At 39.2% G+C, this 21,146-nt stretch overlaps 1 protein-coding gene across 3 annotated transcripts in view; it reads left to right on the plus strand.

Annotated features, from left to right (window-relative positions):
- COL25A1 (collagen type XXV alpha 1 chain) overlaps nucleotides 1-21,146 on the plus strand; it is a 530,060-nt gene that overhangs the window by 459,095 nt on the left and 49,819 nt on the right. For 2 of the 3 annotated variants that reach the window (XM_070047775.1, XM_070047774.1), the window contains exons 19-22: nucleotides 11,300-11,362; nucleotides 17,070-17,138; nucleotides 17,941-17,985; nucleotides 19,761-19,805. In XM_070047775.1, the coding sequence (XP_069903876.1) occupies nucleotides 11,300-11,362; nucleotides 17,070-17,138; nucleotides 17,941-17,985; nucleotides 19,761-19,805 (222 nt within the window). The remainder of the gene's footprint in view (nucleotides 1-11,299; nucleotides 11,363-17,069; nucleotides 17,139-17,940; nucleotides 17,986-19,760; nucleotides 19,806-21,146) is intronic. The other variant, XM_017347366.3, reaches the window with a different exon arrangement.

Genomic DNA, 21,146 nt, shown 5'->3' on the forward strand with positions numbered 1-21,146 from the left:
ATTTGGCTCCTCAGCACAGTGGGGTGATAATAGTTTACCATAACTACCACATGTTCTCTGAGCAAATAGATAAGAGACGTTCAAAGTCCTAAGTTAATGACAAGAGGAAGGAAGTATTAATTACTCTGGTTTGATTGAAGTGTCACAATATACCCCATAAGCATGTATGTTTAAAATTATAAAAAAGAGAAACTGGTAGCATTATAAATAGGGGATAGGACATGTGGCAGGATTGGGACTGAGTTTCCTGCAGTCAGTGCATGCAGGTGAGCAGAGCTGTGTTACTAGCACTCGCTCATCTGACAAGAATCTCCATGCTCTGGAATCCAGTTGTCCCTGTTCCTGAGCTGGGGACACTTTCTTGGTGAGAGAAAAAGCACTCACGAGAATGAAGGAATTGGTTTTCTCCCTCTAAAAAAATATATGCATCTGTACATATATATATATATACATACATGATTTAAATTACTACTATTATCATTCTTTTATTCTAATTTTATATTACTCATCATGAAAAACATCCCACTGCTCCCTTGGCATTTCCTTAGTCATTTGTTGACTAAGCTGAGTGTTTTGAACTTTTGCAGATTGGAAAGGGCATTGGTGATTTGCCACTTTCAGTCACCTTTATTTCTTAGGTCATAGGAAACTGACAGAGATACTTTGTCCAGGTCATGCAGCCCTGCTATTTTCTCTTATTTTTCCATACATGAAGAAATTATCAGCTGATAAAAGTCATTTTTATTATTTACCACTAGAGGTACTTTTCTACATAATGGCCAACCATCCAGTATTTAATTTAAATCATAGTTTCTACTTTGTAGTTTAACAAATTTTATCTTCTCTAACTCAGGATGTGAGAGATCTGCTCTCCTTTTAGTGTAGTAAGTGGACAGTATGAAAAAGCAATTTTGAAAAAGAAACAATTTAGGGGACACATATGGTCCTTAGAGTTCATTGGATATTTATATGTAGTTAACCATTTATAATTTATTATACAGCTTCATTAACTTGAGAACTTCGGATTTTCATCCTTTCTTAATTTACCTTCTGTTGGGTGGCCAACCACATGAGGTCGTGGACCAAACAAGTAATAGTGTTTAAAAGATATGGATTTAGAATGTGTGGTAGCGGGAACATTAGTCATAATCTTCCTGGACTTGTGTGTTTATTTATGCTTTGAAAGTACTTCCTGCTGCTATTCATCTCCTCCTTATCTGCTGGGACTACAGAGAGCATGCAAATACCATCCGTTATGTCCAAGACGTTGAGGAAACCAGCCATGACATACCAGGGAAGCTTTGATTTGCCACCTGTTGCTCTCGGGGAATGGCTGGGAACTTAATGAGCATCCACATGCCTTCCACACAGCTCTCAGGAAGTGAGCAAAGTGCCTAAATACAGGCAGCAGACTCATCTATCCATCACCTCAGGCTCCCACTCAGAGCAAAGTGCTAATACCTTACGCATACATAATAAAAGTCACTAAGAACAGGCATAACTTAATTTCAGACTACTCATAAGCTTCCTGCACAAATATTTGAGGTTCCCCTCACCATGTGGAAGGCATTTGGAATTTCTATTTCATGCATTCATGGTTCATAGAGTGTCAAGATGTTCAACTGGGAAAATTAAATTATGTACAATGTACCATGCAGACATTGATCTTCTGGAATAAGGTTTGAGCTCAGAAAATGAATTTTATTAAATAAGTCTTCAAATATTTTAATGAGTAAAAAATCATTCTTATAGTAACTAGCTTTCCTGATACCACATAAAAGGTAAGATTCTAAGTTATGGTTTTTTAAAATCTTGCTTTCTGCATTTATCTTGAAAAGTGTAAATATATTTCTTGCTCCTTTTTATAGTTACCTTACTATAGGAATTACGCATTCTAGACTAGTAACTTTAGATGAACTGCCAGAGTGCAGGTCCTGGTATTCTGCCTTACCAGTGGTGTGATTTGGGGTAAGTTCCAAATCTCTCTCTGCTTCAGTTTCCTCCAAAGGTGAGAATAGTCATCAAACATAACATGGAGTTGTTGTTATAACTCAATGAGTTAATATAAGTACAGCTCTTAAAATATTGCCAAGCAGGGTGAGCTCTAACTTGGTGGGTGAGATGCCTACATTCCATATCAGAGTACCTGGGTTTTATACTCATATGGCTCCTGCCTCCAGCTTCCTGCTAATGCAGACCCTAAAAGGCAGCTCAGGTTGATTGATTTCTGGTACCCACATGAGAGACATAGATTGAGTTCCCAGCTCCCAGCTTTAGCCCAATCCATTTTAAGCCATTGTGAGTATTTGGAGGGTCCAACAGATGATAGTGTACTAGTGCATACACACACACTCTCTCTCTTTCTCTTTGCCTCTCACATTTTAAAAAATTTTTAAATACTGCTAAGCATATAGCAATTGCTGTAAAAATTTTGGCTGTTGACATTTCTTTCTTTTGAGGAAGCTCGGGATAGGAGCATTGGTTATGCATCTGCTGTTTTTGTCTTTCCTCATGTGCGTAATTTAATGTATAGAATATGAAGCTATTATTAATGCTCCATAGGTTAGTAGATGTGAATTCTGAAAACTCCTTTATAGCCATGGGTGAATATTACCTCTAAGACCAGTAAGCTCTCCTCACCTGCTTTTTCCCTATCACACAGATGTATCCATGAACAAAGGAAGGAGGAGCTCAGTGTTCTGGGCACAGGACAGCACTGTTAAAGTTCTCCTGACACTATCACAGGAAAAGCAAAACTTGATACATACCACAAAAGCCATCAGTGCTGCCTAACCTAAGTCTTTTTCCATGAATATAGTTTTTAATACTTGCTTTTCTTCTTTCAACATATATCGCCAATTTATCTCATTTCATTCAACAAGCAAATTAGAAAAAAATTAAGGGCAAGCAGATATAATATAAATTATATATAATCACAGAAAACACAAGTCATTTAGGTGACAAAGAAGTTTCTACAGTGTATCTTCCTACAAAACTTGATGGTTTTACGCTAGTTTCCTCATTACTTAAATTTTGACGTTCACATCGTGACTTTAAGGACTGGGGAAGTATGAAACCACAACTACTCTTTATACCTCGTCAGATGAAATCATCCTTGACATGATTTCATATAAAGACTAACTTTTACAGCTGGCAAAAGCATTTACTTTGGCATTTTTCAGATTAAGTATAGTGCTCAGTAATCTAACAAACTTATCTTCCAAATCCACTTGTGATGAGGTTCCTTCCTCAGAAACATCAAAACACATTTTAAAAATGGCAAAGGAAAACTTTGGGAAGTAATATGTAAAATGAATTCCTTAAAAAAATAAAAATTGTTTAAAAGGGTAACATTGTGTTATTGTTACTCATAATTATTTCCTGCTTGCCCAAAGTCCACCTGAGAAATTGAGTAATTTAAGGGTCCAGTTAGGAAATGCATACACCCAGAAATCAGAGATTTTTAGCAGCCATAATGAAACCCCTGATAAATACACCAACCGTACTTTCATGATGTAATTCTATTCAGAAAAAAAATCAGAAAGGTATGTTTTCTGGATTTTTAATAAACCTGTTATTGTAGTTCATTTTCAGCAGAGCCACTAAGATGTTTTAATTTATACTCAGATTTGAACCTTAAGGGAAATAAGTGTTTTGGGGGCAGACTCTACTTTCTCATTCTTCTTTCCCTCAATAATTTTATAAATCAATCATTACCAAAACCGGCTGCCTAGAGGTTCTTATTACAACAAATGTTCTTGCTGTAATCCTCAAAAGCAGGTATCATGCTGACTTGAATTCTAATTAGCCTTTAAGCAAGAAGAATATTGTATGGCTAATGCATTCAGTGTCAAGACACATTAATCAAAATTATTGGTGATGCTTTTAGCACCCAAGCAGATCAGCACATAGTTTCCAAGTCCTGTTGTACTATTTTTTGGGCAATGAAAATTCGATCTGCTTGGGGGTAATAAATATCACGGAAAATCTGACTTAGTGCAAACTGGTATGGTAGAAGGTTTTTAGACAGGTTAAAAAAATAATAATCTTTACTCCTTTAATTGATAATGACTTATAAAAATAAATGAAAAGTGAGATTTTTTCCATGAGCAAGAGCTAATCAGTTAGGACTTTCAGGCCACCATTCCATTTAACAGATGGTAAGTTCTAGAAGTTTATATGGAAACATCTGATGAACCACTTCTGTATGAATGAACCTGTTCTTTCCCTTCTTACCTGGATGAATAATCCCATCTAAGTAATGCCGACTCTCCCCATGTTTATGAAGGACATCCTTTATGTAAATTTGACAAAAAGGTGTTAGGTGGACTGTCCCAGTGACCATTTAGAAGATAAAATAAGGCAACCTGAAACACTTTCTCCCTATTATTAAATGGATTTGAAGAAAATCAGTAAGCTGTTTTTACAGAATTCTGGGTTTGTGAGACCTTTGGTGGCCTCTCAGATTTCAGATAAATTGTTTTCCTAAGGAATTGCCCCACCTTGTCTTTCCTTTCTGTAACATGAAAGGCCATTCTTGGTGCTGTTGTACTAGGTAAGGCAGTAGTTGTTTGTGCGGCCCTTGTTTGCCCTTTGTTATTTAGCAAGAGGATGTAGAATTTAAGGTACTATTCAAATAGGCTACTTAGGTTTTGTTTTATTATTGTTTATTTGAAAGGCAGAGTTATTTGAGAGAGAAGAGAGCAGGAGAGAGATCTTCCATCGGCTGGTTCACTGCCCAAATGGTCGCAACAACTGGGGCTGGGTCAGGCTGAATGCAGGATCTTCTTCCAGGTCTCCCACATGCGTATGGGGCCCAATCACTTGGGCCATCTTCTGCTACTTTCCCAGGCATACTAGCAGGGAGCTGGGTTGGAAGTGGAGCAGCCGGGACACGAATCATTGACCTTATGGGATGCCGGCACTACAGGACAGAGCTTTAACCTGCTACACCATAGCACTGACCCCCTTAGGTATGTTTGAAGCAATAGTAAATGAGTTGAGGAAAAGGGCTTCAGTCAAAAATCTTATTTTTGAGTTATCTTCCTTTTATGTAAAATGAATGGGAACTGCCTTCCTATTGATAAATCTTCATGTAGTTTACTTCATTTCTGGGTGTACATGTTATCAATTTTTGAAAGAAAGGACAGAGAAAACCATAATACTAGCTCCCTAGTCAACAGTGCAACTATCTGTTAGTGCAAAAACAGGATGATTTTTCTGAGGCCGGTGCTGTGGTGTAGCGGGTAAAGCCGCCGCCTGTAGTGCTGACATCCCGTATCACCGGTTCGAGTCCCAACTACTCTACTTCCAAACCAGCTCTCTGCTTTGGCCTGGGAAAGCAGTAAAAGATGGCCCAAGTCCTTGGGCCCCTGCACCTGTGTGGGAGACCCAGAAGCTCCTGGCTCCTAGCTTCGGATCAGTGCACCTCTGGCCATTGCGGCCAATTGGGGAGTGAACCAGCAGATGGAAGACCTCTCTCTCTCTCTCTCTCTCTCTCTCACTCTCATTCTCACTCTGCCTCTCCTTCTCTCTGTGTGTAACTCTGACTTTCAAATTAATAAATAAATCTTGGGAGAAAAAAGATGATTTTTCCTAACAGTACCTATTAGTTACTGTGGTGTATATCCATTGAGCTTAATACTACAAGGTCAGAGTTGTAACTGCCCAAATCGTTAGCTCCTGTTGGAAAGATTACTGTGAGAGCTTCAGTCTATCTACATTTGGTTTGTGGAAGATACACCTCTGATTTCAGCTATCATTATTCTCTTTAGACTTGGTTCTGCATGTTTTCATGCCTTGTTTAAAGCTTTTGTTCAAAGTAGATTCATGTAAGAGATTTACAGAGGGGTCTGCTTGCCACTGCTCCCAACAGTTTGCTACTGGGCCTGTATTGTGCTTTATCTTGAATTAATAGTATTCCTTCTGTACCACCTGATCACCAGTTTAGTTGCCAAATGCATAGCTGTTCTATTTTTCATCTTTTCTACTAGCTAACACAAGGGAAGGTGATAGCATGATGGTATTGAAATGTTTATTTTAACTCCTTGATGGTGAGCTAACTAATTTATGGTAAGAATAACCAAAGGTTCAAAAATTCATGAAACAATTCAGGAAGAAATCAAATGCAATATCCAAGACGAGACCAGAAAATTAGACCAAATTTTAGAATTTGATGCTGCATTAGTCTTATATTACAATAACACCAGCAGAGCTGAGATTTCTGTTTCTTTGACAACCATTTAATCACTACTTAACATGTGGCTTAAGAAACAGAATATGGTGCCTGCTATTAATTATGTTTTAGAGATTAAAATTTTAAATTGTGCTAATGGTTCTGATAGAGTATGGCATATGTGTTGTCCCCAGGTTTGGGATAAAGCATAACTCGTCCTTATTTTAAGAGTTAGATAATACATAGTTTATATCTTGTTGTCCCGAGAGTACATGTAGGTGAGCATTTCCAGCACCAGTGGAAAAAAAAAAAAAAAAAGCAAAAGCAGAATAGCACAAAATCTGGACTTGATTGTTGTGGTAACAGGGAAAGGAGCAGGAATCTTTCAGTTGAAGATGTTAGTCTTCATTCTTCCTCACCCTCTTATCTTTTTAGCTCTCTCTCCCTGTGTTCATTAAATTATAATTTGGATATTCTAATTTAGGTAACAACCTAGTAAAAAATCTAAAAGGGACAAACTCTCTGGATTTATTTCTGTCTTCAATAAAAGTAGTGTAAGAACTTAATTCCATTAAAATTCCAATTTCTTCTATTGCATCTCTTTCTACTCTCACTTTTTCCACTCAAACATATACGTGTGAATAATTTTTAATTTAGCAGCCTTTTATATGAGCCTTTTATATGAGATTATATAAAACAGTTATGACAATCAAACTTCCCAGTATCATTATTTCTCCTGTTTGTTAACCTGGAAACTTACATGATCTCGTTTTTGTGTATTCTGCATCCAAAGGTAATATCCCCAAAGTGTTTTGTCTTTGAATCATATTCCAGCTGCTGACCTATACCTTCCTCCACTGATTTGGTCTCTTTCCTCTATCCCAGCTAATAAGCATCATGAGCATAGTAGAATAGCCACTTGCTTATTTTTTATTACAGGAAAGTATTTATATAGCCATAGATTGATGCTGTCCTTCTCTTAGACATTTTGGGAGATTCTAAGACTTTTAAACTAAACATTCATTTTTCTCAGTGAGGCAAGAATTTTTATTAAAGGATTACATTTATTTAGGGAAATTCAATAATTCTGACCATTTTCTTTCCCTTCCCTATAGGAAGAAAACTCTTACACTGTCATTTCTCTACCTTATGCAATTCTGGTTTCAACCCTCTTTAAACCCATTTGCCAAGAAAATGTTTTGGCAGATGGATATTGTCTTGTAAAATAATGATATATCACAGGAAGAATTTAGCATTACAAGGACTTAACCACAGGCAGGTTGAGGGTGACAGGATGTCATTTTGTATATTACCAGTTAGGGTACAGAGATATTGTAATACTGTTACTACTAATAATAATGATAGCTGGGGCAGGCACTGTGCTGTAGTAGGCTAAGCCTCCAGCTGTGGCACTGGCATCCCATATGGGTGCCAGTTCAAGTCCCAGATGCTCCTTTTCTGCTATGGCCTGGGAAAGCAGTAGAGGGTAGCCCAAGTGCTTGGATCCCTGCACCTGTGTGGGAGACCTGGCAGAAACTCCTGGCTCCTGGCTTCATATCAGCACAGCTCCAGCTGTTGGAGTGAGCCAGTGTCTCTCCCTCTCTCAGTAACTCTACCTCACACATAATATAAAATCTTAATAATAAGAATGATAGCTAACATTTTTCAGACTAGAAGATAAAAGGGAAATATAGTATTTAATCAACACTTTATTCTAAGGAGAGCACTAAGAGGTTTGCTTACATTTTCTTATTATAAGTCTTAACTAAACCACACTTTGACACTGCAAGAATCTTCCATTATTCAGTACCTTCATACATTAGCTTATAAAATTGGGCTTTAACTCAATTCTTCATTTTTTTTTACCAGCAGTTCTCAAGCATTTTGGTCTCAGAACCCCTTTGTACTCTTAAAAATTGAAAGGACTTTTGTTTAGATGTTATATCTATTGATATTTCTGTACTAGAAATTAAAACTGAAAAAAGTTTTAAATGTGTTCTGAATTTAGCAAGAAGAGCAACATTGTTCTATTTTTCCCCTAAATCTCTTTAATGTCTGGTTTAATGGAAAGCAGCTGGGTCCTCCTATCTGCTGCCGCATTCACTCTGTTGCAATTTGTTGTTCTGGTTGAAATGTAGGAAGAACAACCAGCTTCATACAGAGATGTAATTGAACAAGGGAAGATTATTCCGATAGCCCATTCAGACAATGGTTGACATCCTTTGGTACCTATTACTCTACAAGCGATAGTCCTCAGAGGTTAAGGGCAAGGTGGAATCTGAAATCATACAGTTTGGGATTTTTTTTTTTTTTTGTACTTTTGGTACTCTGTGTATTCATATGGGAATGAAAGTGAACAGGCAAATAATGTCTTTGTGCTAATAGGGAAATAGTTTGAATTTAAGGACTCCCTGGAAAGGTGCAGGGATCCCCAGCAGTCCTCACAGGTCCTTTTGAGAACCTCTTGTATGCGCTTGGGAAGGTAAGAAACAGCCCATGTAGCTTAAGGCCCTCAGCAGACATGTTTGCGTCTTATTATTCCAACAAGCCTGAGAGAGCAAAGAGGGCAATCATCTCCTCTCCATCCTGCCACGATACTGAGAGGATAGAAATAGTGTCCCTGACGTGATCAAGAGTTCTGGCGGTAAATAACCATAAAATTGTGATTCTAATGCTAAGGATGCTATTTTTCTCCTTGAATAAATGGTAGTAAGTGTGGCAGAATTAACAAATATATGGTAGATGCTTTCTGAGACTGGTGTGATCAGGTGTAACTAATCCTTCTCAAAGCTTTTAAAATTAGCCAATATTAATAGTGCTGAAATGGTTGACACTGTCAAACATATATCTGACTTTCATCTTGAAACAAAAAATTTTCCCCAATCATTCTGTTTAAGGGAATTTTCTAAAGGCTTACTAAGGGGAATTTAATAGGTGTCATTTAAAAAAAGAGAGAGAGAAAAAAACCACAAACTCTTATTTGTATTTGTTCATGAATTATGCAACTGCATGCTTCATTGTTTTTAAACTAAATACTAACCTCAATAAGAAATGTGTTGTTGCAGCATCTACTCTTTGTTTCTTCTCTTTTATTAGTATGCTTCATATTGATTTGCTAAACAATGAGGTCATTTTATTTCTACTTGAAGATATATAAGAGTTTTTGTCTATCTATACAGTTCCAAGCTATTAATTTGCATTATGTTTTCATAACAGTAAGTCATTACTAATGATACACATTTAGTTTAATACATTTCTCTTGAAAGTATAACTAGAGTATGTTTGTATCTATCATTTCACTGGGGGAAATACATTGTTGAATAAATGTATTGTAATTTTTTGTTATGAAATAAGTTCAGCTCTTTTACTAGGAGTAGAATGGTTATCATTGATTTCTCTGAATATAGTTCAGATTTCCATTGTAGACCATTAAAGATCCACCCCAAATTATTTGTTCAGACGCTCCTTTTCATTAGGTATAATGACAGGTGCAGTAGGGAGTTATAGAGAGTTCACAAGCAGTAAATCTGAAGCATTAATTCCCTGACTTGAACATTTTTCCTCTTAAATTTGAATCATGAACACCAAAATTGCAGATAAATCTATTTGAGTCTATATCAATATTATGTTTTATGGTGGTAACATCTTTTTGTTCTCCACCCAATACTCAAGGTTTTATATGGTATATTTTGAAAGTGTCCGTGTTTGAAAATATTTGATGACATTTTAACACATCTTGTAAAGCATCCTTTCTATACCTTCCTGATCAATACCAAGTATTATAAAAAGAAAGGCTGAAATATTTGCTGTCTTAGGAAAAACTAAAGGTATCAAACAATGTGAACAGCTGCTCCAGAAATAATCCAAAGGAAGGGGGGAAGAAATGTGGAAACAGAGCCATTCTGGAGTTAGCTTTAAAATTCCATCACAGATTTTGTGTAGTTAGACTCTTATATTTGAGTTCAAATAGTTTTAAAAAAGAAAAGAAAAAAACACCTTATACATATTCAAGATAACATAAACACAGTCTCAGGTATTTTCTGACACCAAATACATGGCATCTTTTCCAGTACCAGTCCTACAACTCCCTGGTTCTGACAAGAACTTGTTATCCTACAACTCAATCCTGTCATGACTGTAGCTACCCTTGTAAGTGCTAGATGCATGGGTTGAAGGGCTCAGTCTCACAACACTACCCTCATTGCAGTCACCAGTTGCAGTTATCAAGTACCACCTCGCAGGTACTACTGTCTAGCTTGACTGCAAATTCAGGGGCTCTCTCAACCCCACCTATCAGATTTAGTCATTTCCTAGAATGACTCCCAGAACTCAGGAAAACGCTTTGCTTACAATGACGGTTTCTGTAAAGGACAAGGATGAAAAGCCACATGAAGAGCTATGCAGGGTAAGGTCTGAGAGAGGCCTGAGCACAAGGACCTCCGTCCCTGTGGAGTTGAACTATTCCACTCTCCCAGCACATAGACTTGTGTTTATCAACTAAGAAGCTCTCCACTTGTTCAGGGATTTTTGGAGGTCCCATTACATGGATATGATAGATTGAACCACTGGCCATTAGTGATTGAATGCAGTCTCCAGCCCCTTTCCACTCCCTGGAGGTCAGGTGGGGCAGAATGTCCAAATCCCTTATCACATGGTTGCTTGCTCTGACAACTTGACACTATCTAGGCATCTCCTAAATATCTAGGCTTACACCTCATTTGTATAAGCTCAGATATGGTTGAAATGGACTGATTGTGAGTAACAAAAGGTGCTCTTTATCACTCCTATGGCTCAGAAAATTCCAAAGGTTTTAGGAAATCTGTGCCAGGATTTAGGGACCAACACCAAATTTTTTATATTATTTTTGATAATATATGCACACATTTAAATTAAGCCACAATTGGGTTTCCTCCAGGTAGGGTAGATAAGATTTTGGAGATATGGTAAGGAGAGAGATTTTTCCTTTCATGAGATTGCAGTATAACTGTAAAATAGTGCTATGATCTCAGCAAGAAAGCTGTATATGATCAAGGAAGTTAAATCCCCATAAAAGAAGAAATCGAGTTTAGCTTTATTTGTTTACTGTCAAATGCGTAATGATCTTTTATGCCCATCTTTTTAAAGGGAGAACCAGGTTTCATTGGTCCTCAGGGGGAACCAGGCTTACCAGGGTTACCAGGAACCAAAGTAAGTGGAGTATTCTTTCCTTCCTTTCTTCCTGAAATTTTTGTCACATATGTTTAGTCCATTATGTTGAAAGAAATGAGGGGTTGGGTAGGCATTTGCCTATCAGTTGAAACTCCCGTTGGGACACCCACATCCAGTGTTGGATTGCCTAGGTCATTGTTTGCCTGCAACTCCTAACTCCAGCTTCCTGCTGGTATAGACCTAAGCAGCCTTGAAGGCTCAGGTAGTTGTTCTTCATCTATCCATGTGGGAGACTTGGATTGAGTTTCCATCTCCTAGACTTGGCCAAGCTCAGCTCTGCCTATCATGGGCATTAGGAGAATCAACTAGTAGATGAGGGTCTATTACTCTCCCTCATTCTCCCTCCCTCTCTGATTCTCAGATTAAAAAAAAATACAAATCCTAAAAAAGAAATGTGAGGTAACTCTATTACTTATGTGACCAGATATTTTGCCTAACAGAGAACTGTATAAACTTAATTCACCCATTACTAATACTTCTAATGAAAATTCCATATTAAACAAAGCAATGGGAAGTTTATTTCGGAAAGTCTTCAGTGAGTCAACAGGTTGAGGGAATATGTTAGTTGCTCCACTTGTTCCCAAATTCCTCCCATATTGATTCGATGCTTTAGCCTGCTGGTTATAGGAAATCAAGGAATTCTGAAAAGGAGAGAGAGAACTCATTAACCTCCCTACCCCTCACCACAATTTTAGGATATACTTGTAAATCAAGCATTGTTACTGTTCCCAGCACCCCCTAGATTTCAAAGGCAAGTACAGCTGTCATATAGAACCCTAAGTGCCTCATTCCAAAAGGATCCACCCTGAATGTTGTCGGCAGAAATATCCTGTAATGAAAACCAGCTTACACTCTCCTACTTGGCAACCCTAGAGAGGGCCCTAAAAGCAAACCCTATATGCTGCCATACAGAGAAATATGTTTCAGATACAGTCAGGCCTATGGTTCACTTTTTATCTATCCCGTAAGACATAAAAAGGTGCAACTCTGATGATGGAACTTTACCCATGACAGACTCGTGAATCAAAGAAGGGGCAAAATTACATCAAACTACATTCTTTCATTTTTAAACCATTGTAGTCTTTGCCTCAATGTGTATTGCATTCACCAGAAATAAGCCAGGGATGATTTCCAAGAGTTAGAAAAATATGTTCATGGTCTGTTCCCACAAAACAGTCCTCATTTCCGTAGGTCAAGTGAAACTAACTATAATCCTGGTAAATGGAAACTATGTGTGGCCTAAGGGGGACTGAAACTCAGTCACATCATGAAAAATTGTTACTTTCTTGAGAAATTTCGTTTTCACATAATGATCTGTCGGGCTTATTAACAAAGTATGAGGAATGCCTGTTTTAGCCTTAACAGATTTACACGAGAAATATCTTCCTGGAATAAAAAGAGAGAGTACACAAAAGAATGTGGATTTTCCCTGTTAAGATAAGGACTGGTTGTATCTGTTGAGGTGCACAGCATCAGAGCCAGGTGAGGAAAGATGGCAGCCTCCCGGATGAGCACAAGATGGGCCAGAGCTGGTCCCTATAGGACAAAACCGGGCAGGAATGACATGTATGAATGTTTGTGGCATTTTCTTTGCTACATGAGGGAACTCAGAAGAGACTCAGGCAGCATAAAGTGGAGTTCTCCCTAAACATCTTTGCTTTAGTGAACTGATTTTAAAATATTCTTCAGTTTCAAAAAAAAGAAAGACCTAGATGTAGAGCCATAGAATCAACATTAATTGCTATAATGAACAGCATGATTTTATCAACTAGATTCTTTTATAATGCATACTATTCTGACCCCCTACTAAAATAATTATCATAAAAACAGATATGGATAGGAAATTTATTAACAATATTTTGAAGGTAACTTATCAGCTACATTGACTATATCAATGTGAGTTCAGTATCATAATGGAATAGTCACAATTATTTAACAGTCTCTTTCAGCTGAGCTCCACTCTTTTCCAGTTCTATAGAGTTGGAATTTGTACTACAAAATTCAAATTTGAAAAATAAACTAAGATTGCATTTTTTCTCCCAGCACAGCAGAGAGACTGAAAGTCTACAGCAGGGGCCAGCACTGTGGCGCAGCAGGTTAAAGCCCTGGCCTGAGGTGCCAGCATCCCATATGGGTGCCAGTTCTGGTCCAGGCTGCTCCTCTTCCAATCCAGCTCTCTGCTGTGGCCTGGGAAGGCAGTGGAAGATGCCCAACTGCTTTGACCCCTGCACCCACGTGGGAGACCGGGAGGAAGCTCCTGGCTCCTGGCTAAGATTGGCTTAGCGCTGGCCGTTGCGGCCATCTGGGGAGTGAACCAGCAGATGGAAGACCTCTCTCTCTGTCTCTATCTCTCTCTGTGACTCCATCTTTCAAATAATAAAATAATTTTTTTAAAAAATAAATAAAATAAAAAGTCTACAGTAGCACCTGGGAGGGACCTAAATCCCTAAATCACTCTAAAGAAATGGAGCTTTTTTTTTTTTTTTTTTTTGACAGATAGAGTTAAACAGTGAGAGAGAGAGAGACAGAGAGAAAGGTCTTCCTTCTGTTGGTTCAGTCCCCAAATGGCTGTTACAGCCAGAGCTATGCAGATCTGAAGCCAGGAGCCAGGCGCTTCCTCCTGGTCCCCCATGCGGGTACAGGTAACCAAGCACTTGGGCCATCTTCCACTGCCTTCCCGGGCCACAGCAGAAAGTTGGACTGGAAGAAGAACAACCAGGACTAGAACCCGGCACCCATATGGGATGTTGGCGCCGCAGGCGGAGGATTAACCAAGTGAGCCACGGCACCAGCCCCAGAAGTGCAGCTTTAGTTAGAATACTTTACAATATTTTTCATCAATTCATCAATTTTTATTAGATAGTTTTCTGTATTTGAGAATGGGAAGTGAATTTATATTGCCCTAAAGCTTATGTTCCAATATGGGTTTAATACCATATATTCTATTATATAATATTTAAGTATATGACAGAGTATCAGAGCGTGATATGAAACTGTGTGGCATTGTGATAAAAAGAAGTTCAATGTAAGGATATGTAGGCTGTTATTCCTGCAGTAAACTCCAGATAACTGATTTTTAAGAATTTTTATTTTTTCCCTAAAATAAGTATATAGTTTTAAATTCTTCTGTAATTTCTATAATTCCTAAAGTAACATATTAAAACATTTAAAGGCCGGCGCCGCGGCTCAATAGGCTAATCCTCCACCTAGCGGCACCGACACACCAGGTTCTAGTCCCGGTCGGGGCGCCGGATTCTGTCCTGGTTGCCCCTCTTCCAGGCCAGCTCTCTGCTGTGGCCAGGGAGTGCAGTGGAGGATGGCCCAAGTGCTTGGGCCCTGCACCCCATGGGAGACCAGGATGAGTACCTGGCTCCTGCCATCAGATCAGCATGGTGCGCCAGCCGCAGTGCGCCGGCCACGGAGGCCATTGAAGGGTGAACCAATGGCAAAAGGAAGACCTTTCTCTCTGTCTCTCTCTCTCACTATCCACTCTGCCTGTCAAAAAAAAAATTTTTAAAAACACTAAAATTCCAAATACCAACAGAAGCCCTTCAGTGCCACTCTACTGTGATGGTGGGATTGGGGAGAAAAAAGAAATAAGCTGTTCAGTTTCTGGAGCAACTTTTTCCATCTTGTATATTCACTCAAGGCTCTTGCCTTTCTCCCAACCTCTCTCTGTTTTCAAAACTTCCTCAGTGGATGCTAAAACCCTATGGGTCCTTCTGAACCATTGATGTAATCTCTCCCACATGCTTTATGAAACCACAAAAGCTACCAAAAGTGGGCATACGACAAATCAGGACCTTGGCTTTAGAACCCTACACCACCCATCAAGATGCCAGTCCTATTTTCTTCTCCTTTCCAAGATAAACCAGTTCCTTCAAGGAGGAGGCTACCTCTCTCACTTCCATATAAACATGGCACCCACAGATTGAATTCTGTACCTCTTTGATTATAAAAACTCTACCTACCATGCAGGAAGCCAGGTGCTCTCTGTTCTGCATTCAGGGAGCTTCATTGCAGCATCTTCCTGGAGGGCACCTTGGCAAGCTTTGAAAATATTAGTGCTTTTTGACTCAGCAATTCCCCAGCTAGGAATTTGTCCTAAGAAAATGATCAGCTATGTGCAAAAGATTTACACTTCAAAATATTTATGCAAAATTGAAGATTTAGGAAGTTTTTAATTTCAGCTCTCCCACTTTAAAAGCTTTGTGACTTTGGGAAAGTTACTTTACTTCTCTGAGCTTTGACTTTGTCCTCTGTAGAATTTGGATCATCACATCCTTCTTGTTTGTCCTGAGAAGTAAGTAGGATAATGCCTATGGAGTATTTGGTGCAGTTTCCATGTTCATCAATGGTGTGGATGTCAACAGCAGTGATTACCAAATAATCCTCACCCATCCTTCAGGACATGGCTCAAATCTCACCTCCAGAGGAGCCAATCTGCCTGCAGAAGCCAGTGGAGTTTCCTCTCTGTGACAAATAGGCTTATGTTACTCTATGTCTTAGCTACTTTGTTCATGTGGATCTTGCCTGCCTGACTGGATCACTGGCACCTTAGACTTCATATAGAGCCATTAATATGTTTTTAAAATGTAATATCTCCATGCCTTCTATCATTCTTAATACTATGCAAGTTATGGGATCACAACTAGTTTTCTCCATTTTGCAGAGAAAACTGAGGTGTATGTAACTAATGTGCCACAAAACACAGAACTGGTAAATGACAGGGCCAGAATGAAAACCTAGGATGTTGGATTACAAAGCCCGTGACCTCACCACTTTGCCATGCTTCTTGCCAGTAGTGCTTAAAACCAGGCTGCAGAATGAGAACAGAGGGCCATTCCTGCCTGGAGGTATAATCATGGCTCTCATCAAATCTCTTTTGAGGTCTTTTTACTTCCCAACACAGCTATCTGGCAGGCACTTACCAAACCATTTCCTTATCTATAAAATGAGGAGGATAATACAATGCTGAATAATTGTGTGTTAGTCATATACTACGTATATATACACACCGATAGAGAAGAACGACTTTATTAGGGGAATTGGCTCCAGCAGTGATGGAGGCTGATCAGTCCCGTGATGTGCTGTCTGCAAGCCAGAAACACTGAAAGGCCAGTAGCTTTGCTTGATCCAAGTCCAGAAACCTCAGACCCTGGGCAGTTGATGCTGTAACTCTCAGCCCAGGGCCAAAGGCCTAAGAACCTGAGAGGTTGCTGATGGCAGAAGACAGGTTTCCCACTCCAGGAGAGGAGATGGGAGGAGGGAGAGAGACAGAAGAGGGAGAGAGGGAGGAGAGGAGAGATTAATTCCCCTTTCCTCTGCCTTTCTGTTTTACAAGGACCAGACAGTTGTCCCCACATTGAAGACAGCCCTCCTTCACTCAGTCCACCAGTTCAAGGGCAAACCCTTCCAGAAATACCCTTGTAGGCAAGCCCAGAAATAATGCTTTACCAGCTATCTAGGTATCTGTTAATCCAGTCAAGCTGACACCTCAACTATCACAAATAGTTTTAAAGAGATAATTTTAGTCAAGGGGTTAATGTGGTGCAGACCTATGATAAATAGATGGTAACTCTGCTTTCTTTGATTGTATTCAATTCACTGATTAATCTACAGGGACCAACTGGGGCAGTTGCCATTTATCTGTTTGGCCATTTACCTGTTTTGCAACTCGTGACAGGGTGAACGTGGGGAGGCAGGGCCTCCTGGAAGAGGTGAGCGAGGGGAGCCTGGAGCCCCTGGACCCAAGGTCAGTTATTCCTGCCTTGAGAAGATGTTCTTGGGTTTGGAAATGTGTGCCTCTTGCTTTAGAACATGAAACTAAACTAAAATTCCTCAACAAGAATTAAAAGAGCCAAAATCACACATAATGTGTTAGAATGCACACTAATTTGTTCCTTTCAAAAGGGATTTTACAATTGAGCTTTCTCCATTTACTCTCTCCTGTTCAGTGAACAAATTTAATAGCACACTCAAACATATAGGAAGGGGGCTGTCATAGTAACATTCTCATTCTCATATCAAAATGTATAGAGAAAATTTTCTGCTGATCAGTGCTGTGTTCGTTTTTATAATAACCTTATAGAGTAAGGTGTCTTGAAAATATTAGAGTTAAGGATTTATTTGACTGTTCAATCTTTATTTATCTAAACTGCCTGCAAACTAATATGGTCACACTTTATTTTAATAACTCATCCTAAGAACACAGGAACTTATTTACTCTCTGATGAAAAGGAAATTTGTGTAGACGCATACTGTTGCAGCCAATGAGTTCTTCATTGCAGCCAATGAGTTGCCCTCCCCTGGTGGGAGGGCCGTCCATAGATTAATAATGGAATGAGGGTTGGTGGGGAGACCAGAGAATGAAGAACTGGTATGGTAACGATAGCTGCATACAGTGCTTTAAGAACCAACATTAGATGGACCCATATATGGAGGCAGTTAAAGTGTTTCCATTTTCTTCATTATTCTGAGTCACTACTAATTTCTTTTTTCTGTTCGTATCTCCTCTGTCATTTTCTCTCTTTCATCTTCATCTTCTCCTATATTAGGGAAAACAAGGTGAATCAGGAACTAGAGGTCCAAAGGGGTCAAAGGTCAGTAGCCAAGTAACCATTTCAAGGTCTGTGCTTTTTGGCTTTTCTCTCAGAGGATCGTGTCGTGGATTAAACACCTTCGTGCACTGGGGTTGGGCTGATTCCTGCCTCTAGGATGATACCTTAAGGCAATCAGCTGTTTCATATTGTTGCTGTGTATTCTTGGACTTCAGACTTTTCTTTAAGAGAGGTTATTTCCTGTTTCATAAAAAAAAATCAAGTACTTAAATTATAAATTGAATAATCTTACCTTTTATTCCCTAGCTATCTTTCTAATAAATATTCAAATTATACTTTGTTTTTAAGTAGCTGACTCTGTTGCACTAAAATTTCACCAGCAATTGCAGTTTTTCCCTTTATCCTGCTCCTTATAACATCTACTATAGCATGTTTGCTGTTAGCAGAATCATGTTACTTTAAATGCCATTAGCTAACAGTATGGAAAATGGGTATAAAATGAAGAAAACAAAGCAGTGATATTTGTTTTCCCTTCCTAACAAATGTAATAAATAAGCATAATATGGGTAGGAAGACTTATAATTAAAAATAAGTTAAAATTGAAATTCTTTTTCCTGCTTGCTGTCATTGGTCCTTGCTCAGCTTTTAGGAATATGTACAACACATATAAAAATGCTTTTGAGGGGCTGGTGCTGTGGCATGGGAGGTGAGGCCTCTAACTGCAGTGCTGGAATCCCATGTGGGCTCTGGTTCAAGTCCCAGCTACTCCACTTCTGATCCAGCTCTCTGCTATGCCCTGTGAAAGCAGTAGAAGAAGGCCCAAGTCCTTGAGCCCCTGAACCCACATGGGAGACCCAGAAGAATCTCCTGGCTCCTGGCTCCTGGCTTTGGATTGGTGCAGATCCAGCTGTTGCGGCCATCTGGGGAGTGAACCAGTAGATGGACAACCTCTCTGTAACTCTGAGTTTCAAATAAATAAATAAATCTTAAAAATAGCTCTTGAATTCCGTAAAGGAAAAGGACTCAATAAGTTTGCAGGTTTTTTAAAAGAACCTTCAAATCTACACAGGTTCACAGCTCTTCTCTGTAGTTTCAGTGTAGACTTCTGAGAGTTTTGAGGGTTTAGCTATTCCTGGTTTCTCTACAGGTGGCATAATGATACTATAAATGGAACTTCAGAAATTTCTCATGTTGCATTTAAAAATTCAAAGAACTAGGTTGCCCCTGCCCCTGCCAACCTGTCCCAGCTGACTGCTGTCCACTTCAGCACCATCTAAGTGCTAAAATGCCTGTGCCTGCAGATAAAGGTTTCCTTAGATCCCCATCAGAGGGAGACCCAGCCTGTGACCTTTCTTTCCTAGTTCTCCCTGGAATGATCTCTCCAATTCTTCCCTCTCCCAATTATCTACACTTTTCTTCTCAGAGGACAGACAGCAAACTGTTCAGCGCTTTTCCCTTTGCCCCAAATCCCCTCACATAAAAGGAAGAACACAGCTCAATCTGAAAGGTGAAAGCTGACTGTGGGTGCTGTAGAAACCAACTGCTTTGCCTTTGCAGTAGCACAACGTGAGAAGGTAGCCATATATACTGTGTCATGCTTCCGAAGTGCTCTGTCTGAAATGAGAGCTTTCATTCCCTTCGAGCGCATCTTTGAAAAGAATTTGCCATTTTGGTAGCAGTGCATGTTCACCTCCGTTTCAGAAGTTCATATCATGTTAAAAGTGCTGCAGTGTGATATAAACACGTCCTTGGACTTGACAGGTTTCTAGAACATTAGAACTACTATTAACTTTTTTCTCTCTTTTCATTGATAAAAGGGTGACCATGGAGACAAAGGGGACTCTGGAGCTCTGGGCCCAAGAGTGAGTATACGTCTCATCTGAACCTTTGCTCCAGCCAGCCAGATTGGAAGTAGCATCCGTGTGGCTTCTCACAAGGTTCCAGGCCTATACCCAATAACAGCATTGGGATTCGATTACTGTAATTATTTCTGCTGCTCTAGTCTTCCTTTTTTATTTTAGTCACCAGGAGCAGTGAGTTGGAGATTCTATCACATCAAATAAGCTTCGCTGAGACAAAGGCCTAAGGGAGCTCTCCCTGTATACTTTCCCTATGCTAAGTGAACAGTAGCAAACCCACAGCCTAATAGAATTTTCCATTTTTCAATTAATCCAGTTATAGCGAATGTAGCAGTCCAAATGCACAGGGCCTGTTTTTTTGAAGGTAGGGAATTAGGATTTGACTAATGGAAATTACATAGCGGATCTAATAAGCAGAGTAGATGTCTTTGCATGTGTGTGCATGCGTGTGTGTGTTTATGCATGCAGACATACACACACACACACACACATATATATACAAAATCTTTGAAAAATTGTAGAAATATATATCATATATGGAAAACCATGGAGGTGGTGTTTGGCCTAGTGGTTAATTCACATCAGAATGGATGGGTTTGATTCCTGGCATATGCTCCCAACTCCAGCTTCCTACTAATTTACAGACCCTGGGAGGCAGCAGGTGACAGCTGAAGTACTCGAGTCCCTGCTACCCAGTGGGAAATGTAGATTGAGTTTGCAGCTCCCTGCTTAAGCCTGGCCCAGCCCCAGCCATTATAGGCATTTATGCTCATTCTCTCCCTCTCCCCTCGTCCCTCCCTCTCCCCTCCCTCTTCTCCTCTCCTCCCTCTCTACCTCCCTCCCTCCCTCTCTCTCTCTCATCTCTCATCTCTTTCAAATAATTCTTTCAAAAATTATGCAAAGATTTTCAAGTTTTTTATGCCCACATAAACTTATCTTTGAATTCAATTTTCTGAAAACTGTTTGAAGTACTCTCCTATGTATTCTCCTTTTTGTTCCCTCTTTGATTTATTTTCATGGGATTCTATTCCTGTTGGGAAAGCCAAGCATTTCCTACAGGACAATGTTTTATCTTCTTGAAGAATGAGGAAGCAATCTATGAGATATAGATGAGTGAAAGAAAGCTGAGGGTTTTAATAAATACAGATAAAGCTAATAAAATTTTATGAATGATATCAAATTAGTTTACATGTTATAATTTCAGAAATCAGAAGTGGCTTGCCTTCTTTGAAATAAGAACTAAATTTGAACATAATTATTTATTATAAATTATAGTCGGACCTTAGCAGGGACCTAATATAGCGAGCCGCAGCTTGCAGTTTCTGTTTTTGTATGGCACTCCCT

This window comes from Oryctolagus cuniculus, chromosome 8 (assembly GCF_964237555.1).
Source record: "Oryctolagus cuniculus chromosome 8, mOryCun1.1, whole genome shotgun sequence".
NCBI classification, from domain to species: domain Eukaryota; kingdom Metazoa; phylum Chordata; class Mammalia; order Lagomorpha; family Leporidae; genus Oryctolagus; species Oryctolagus cuniculus.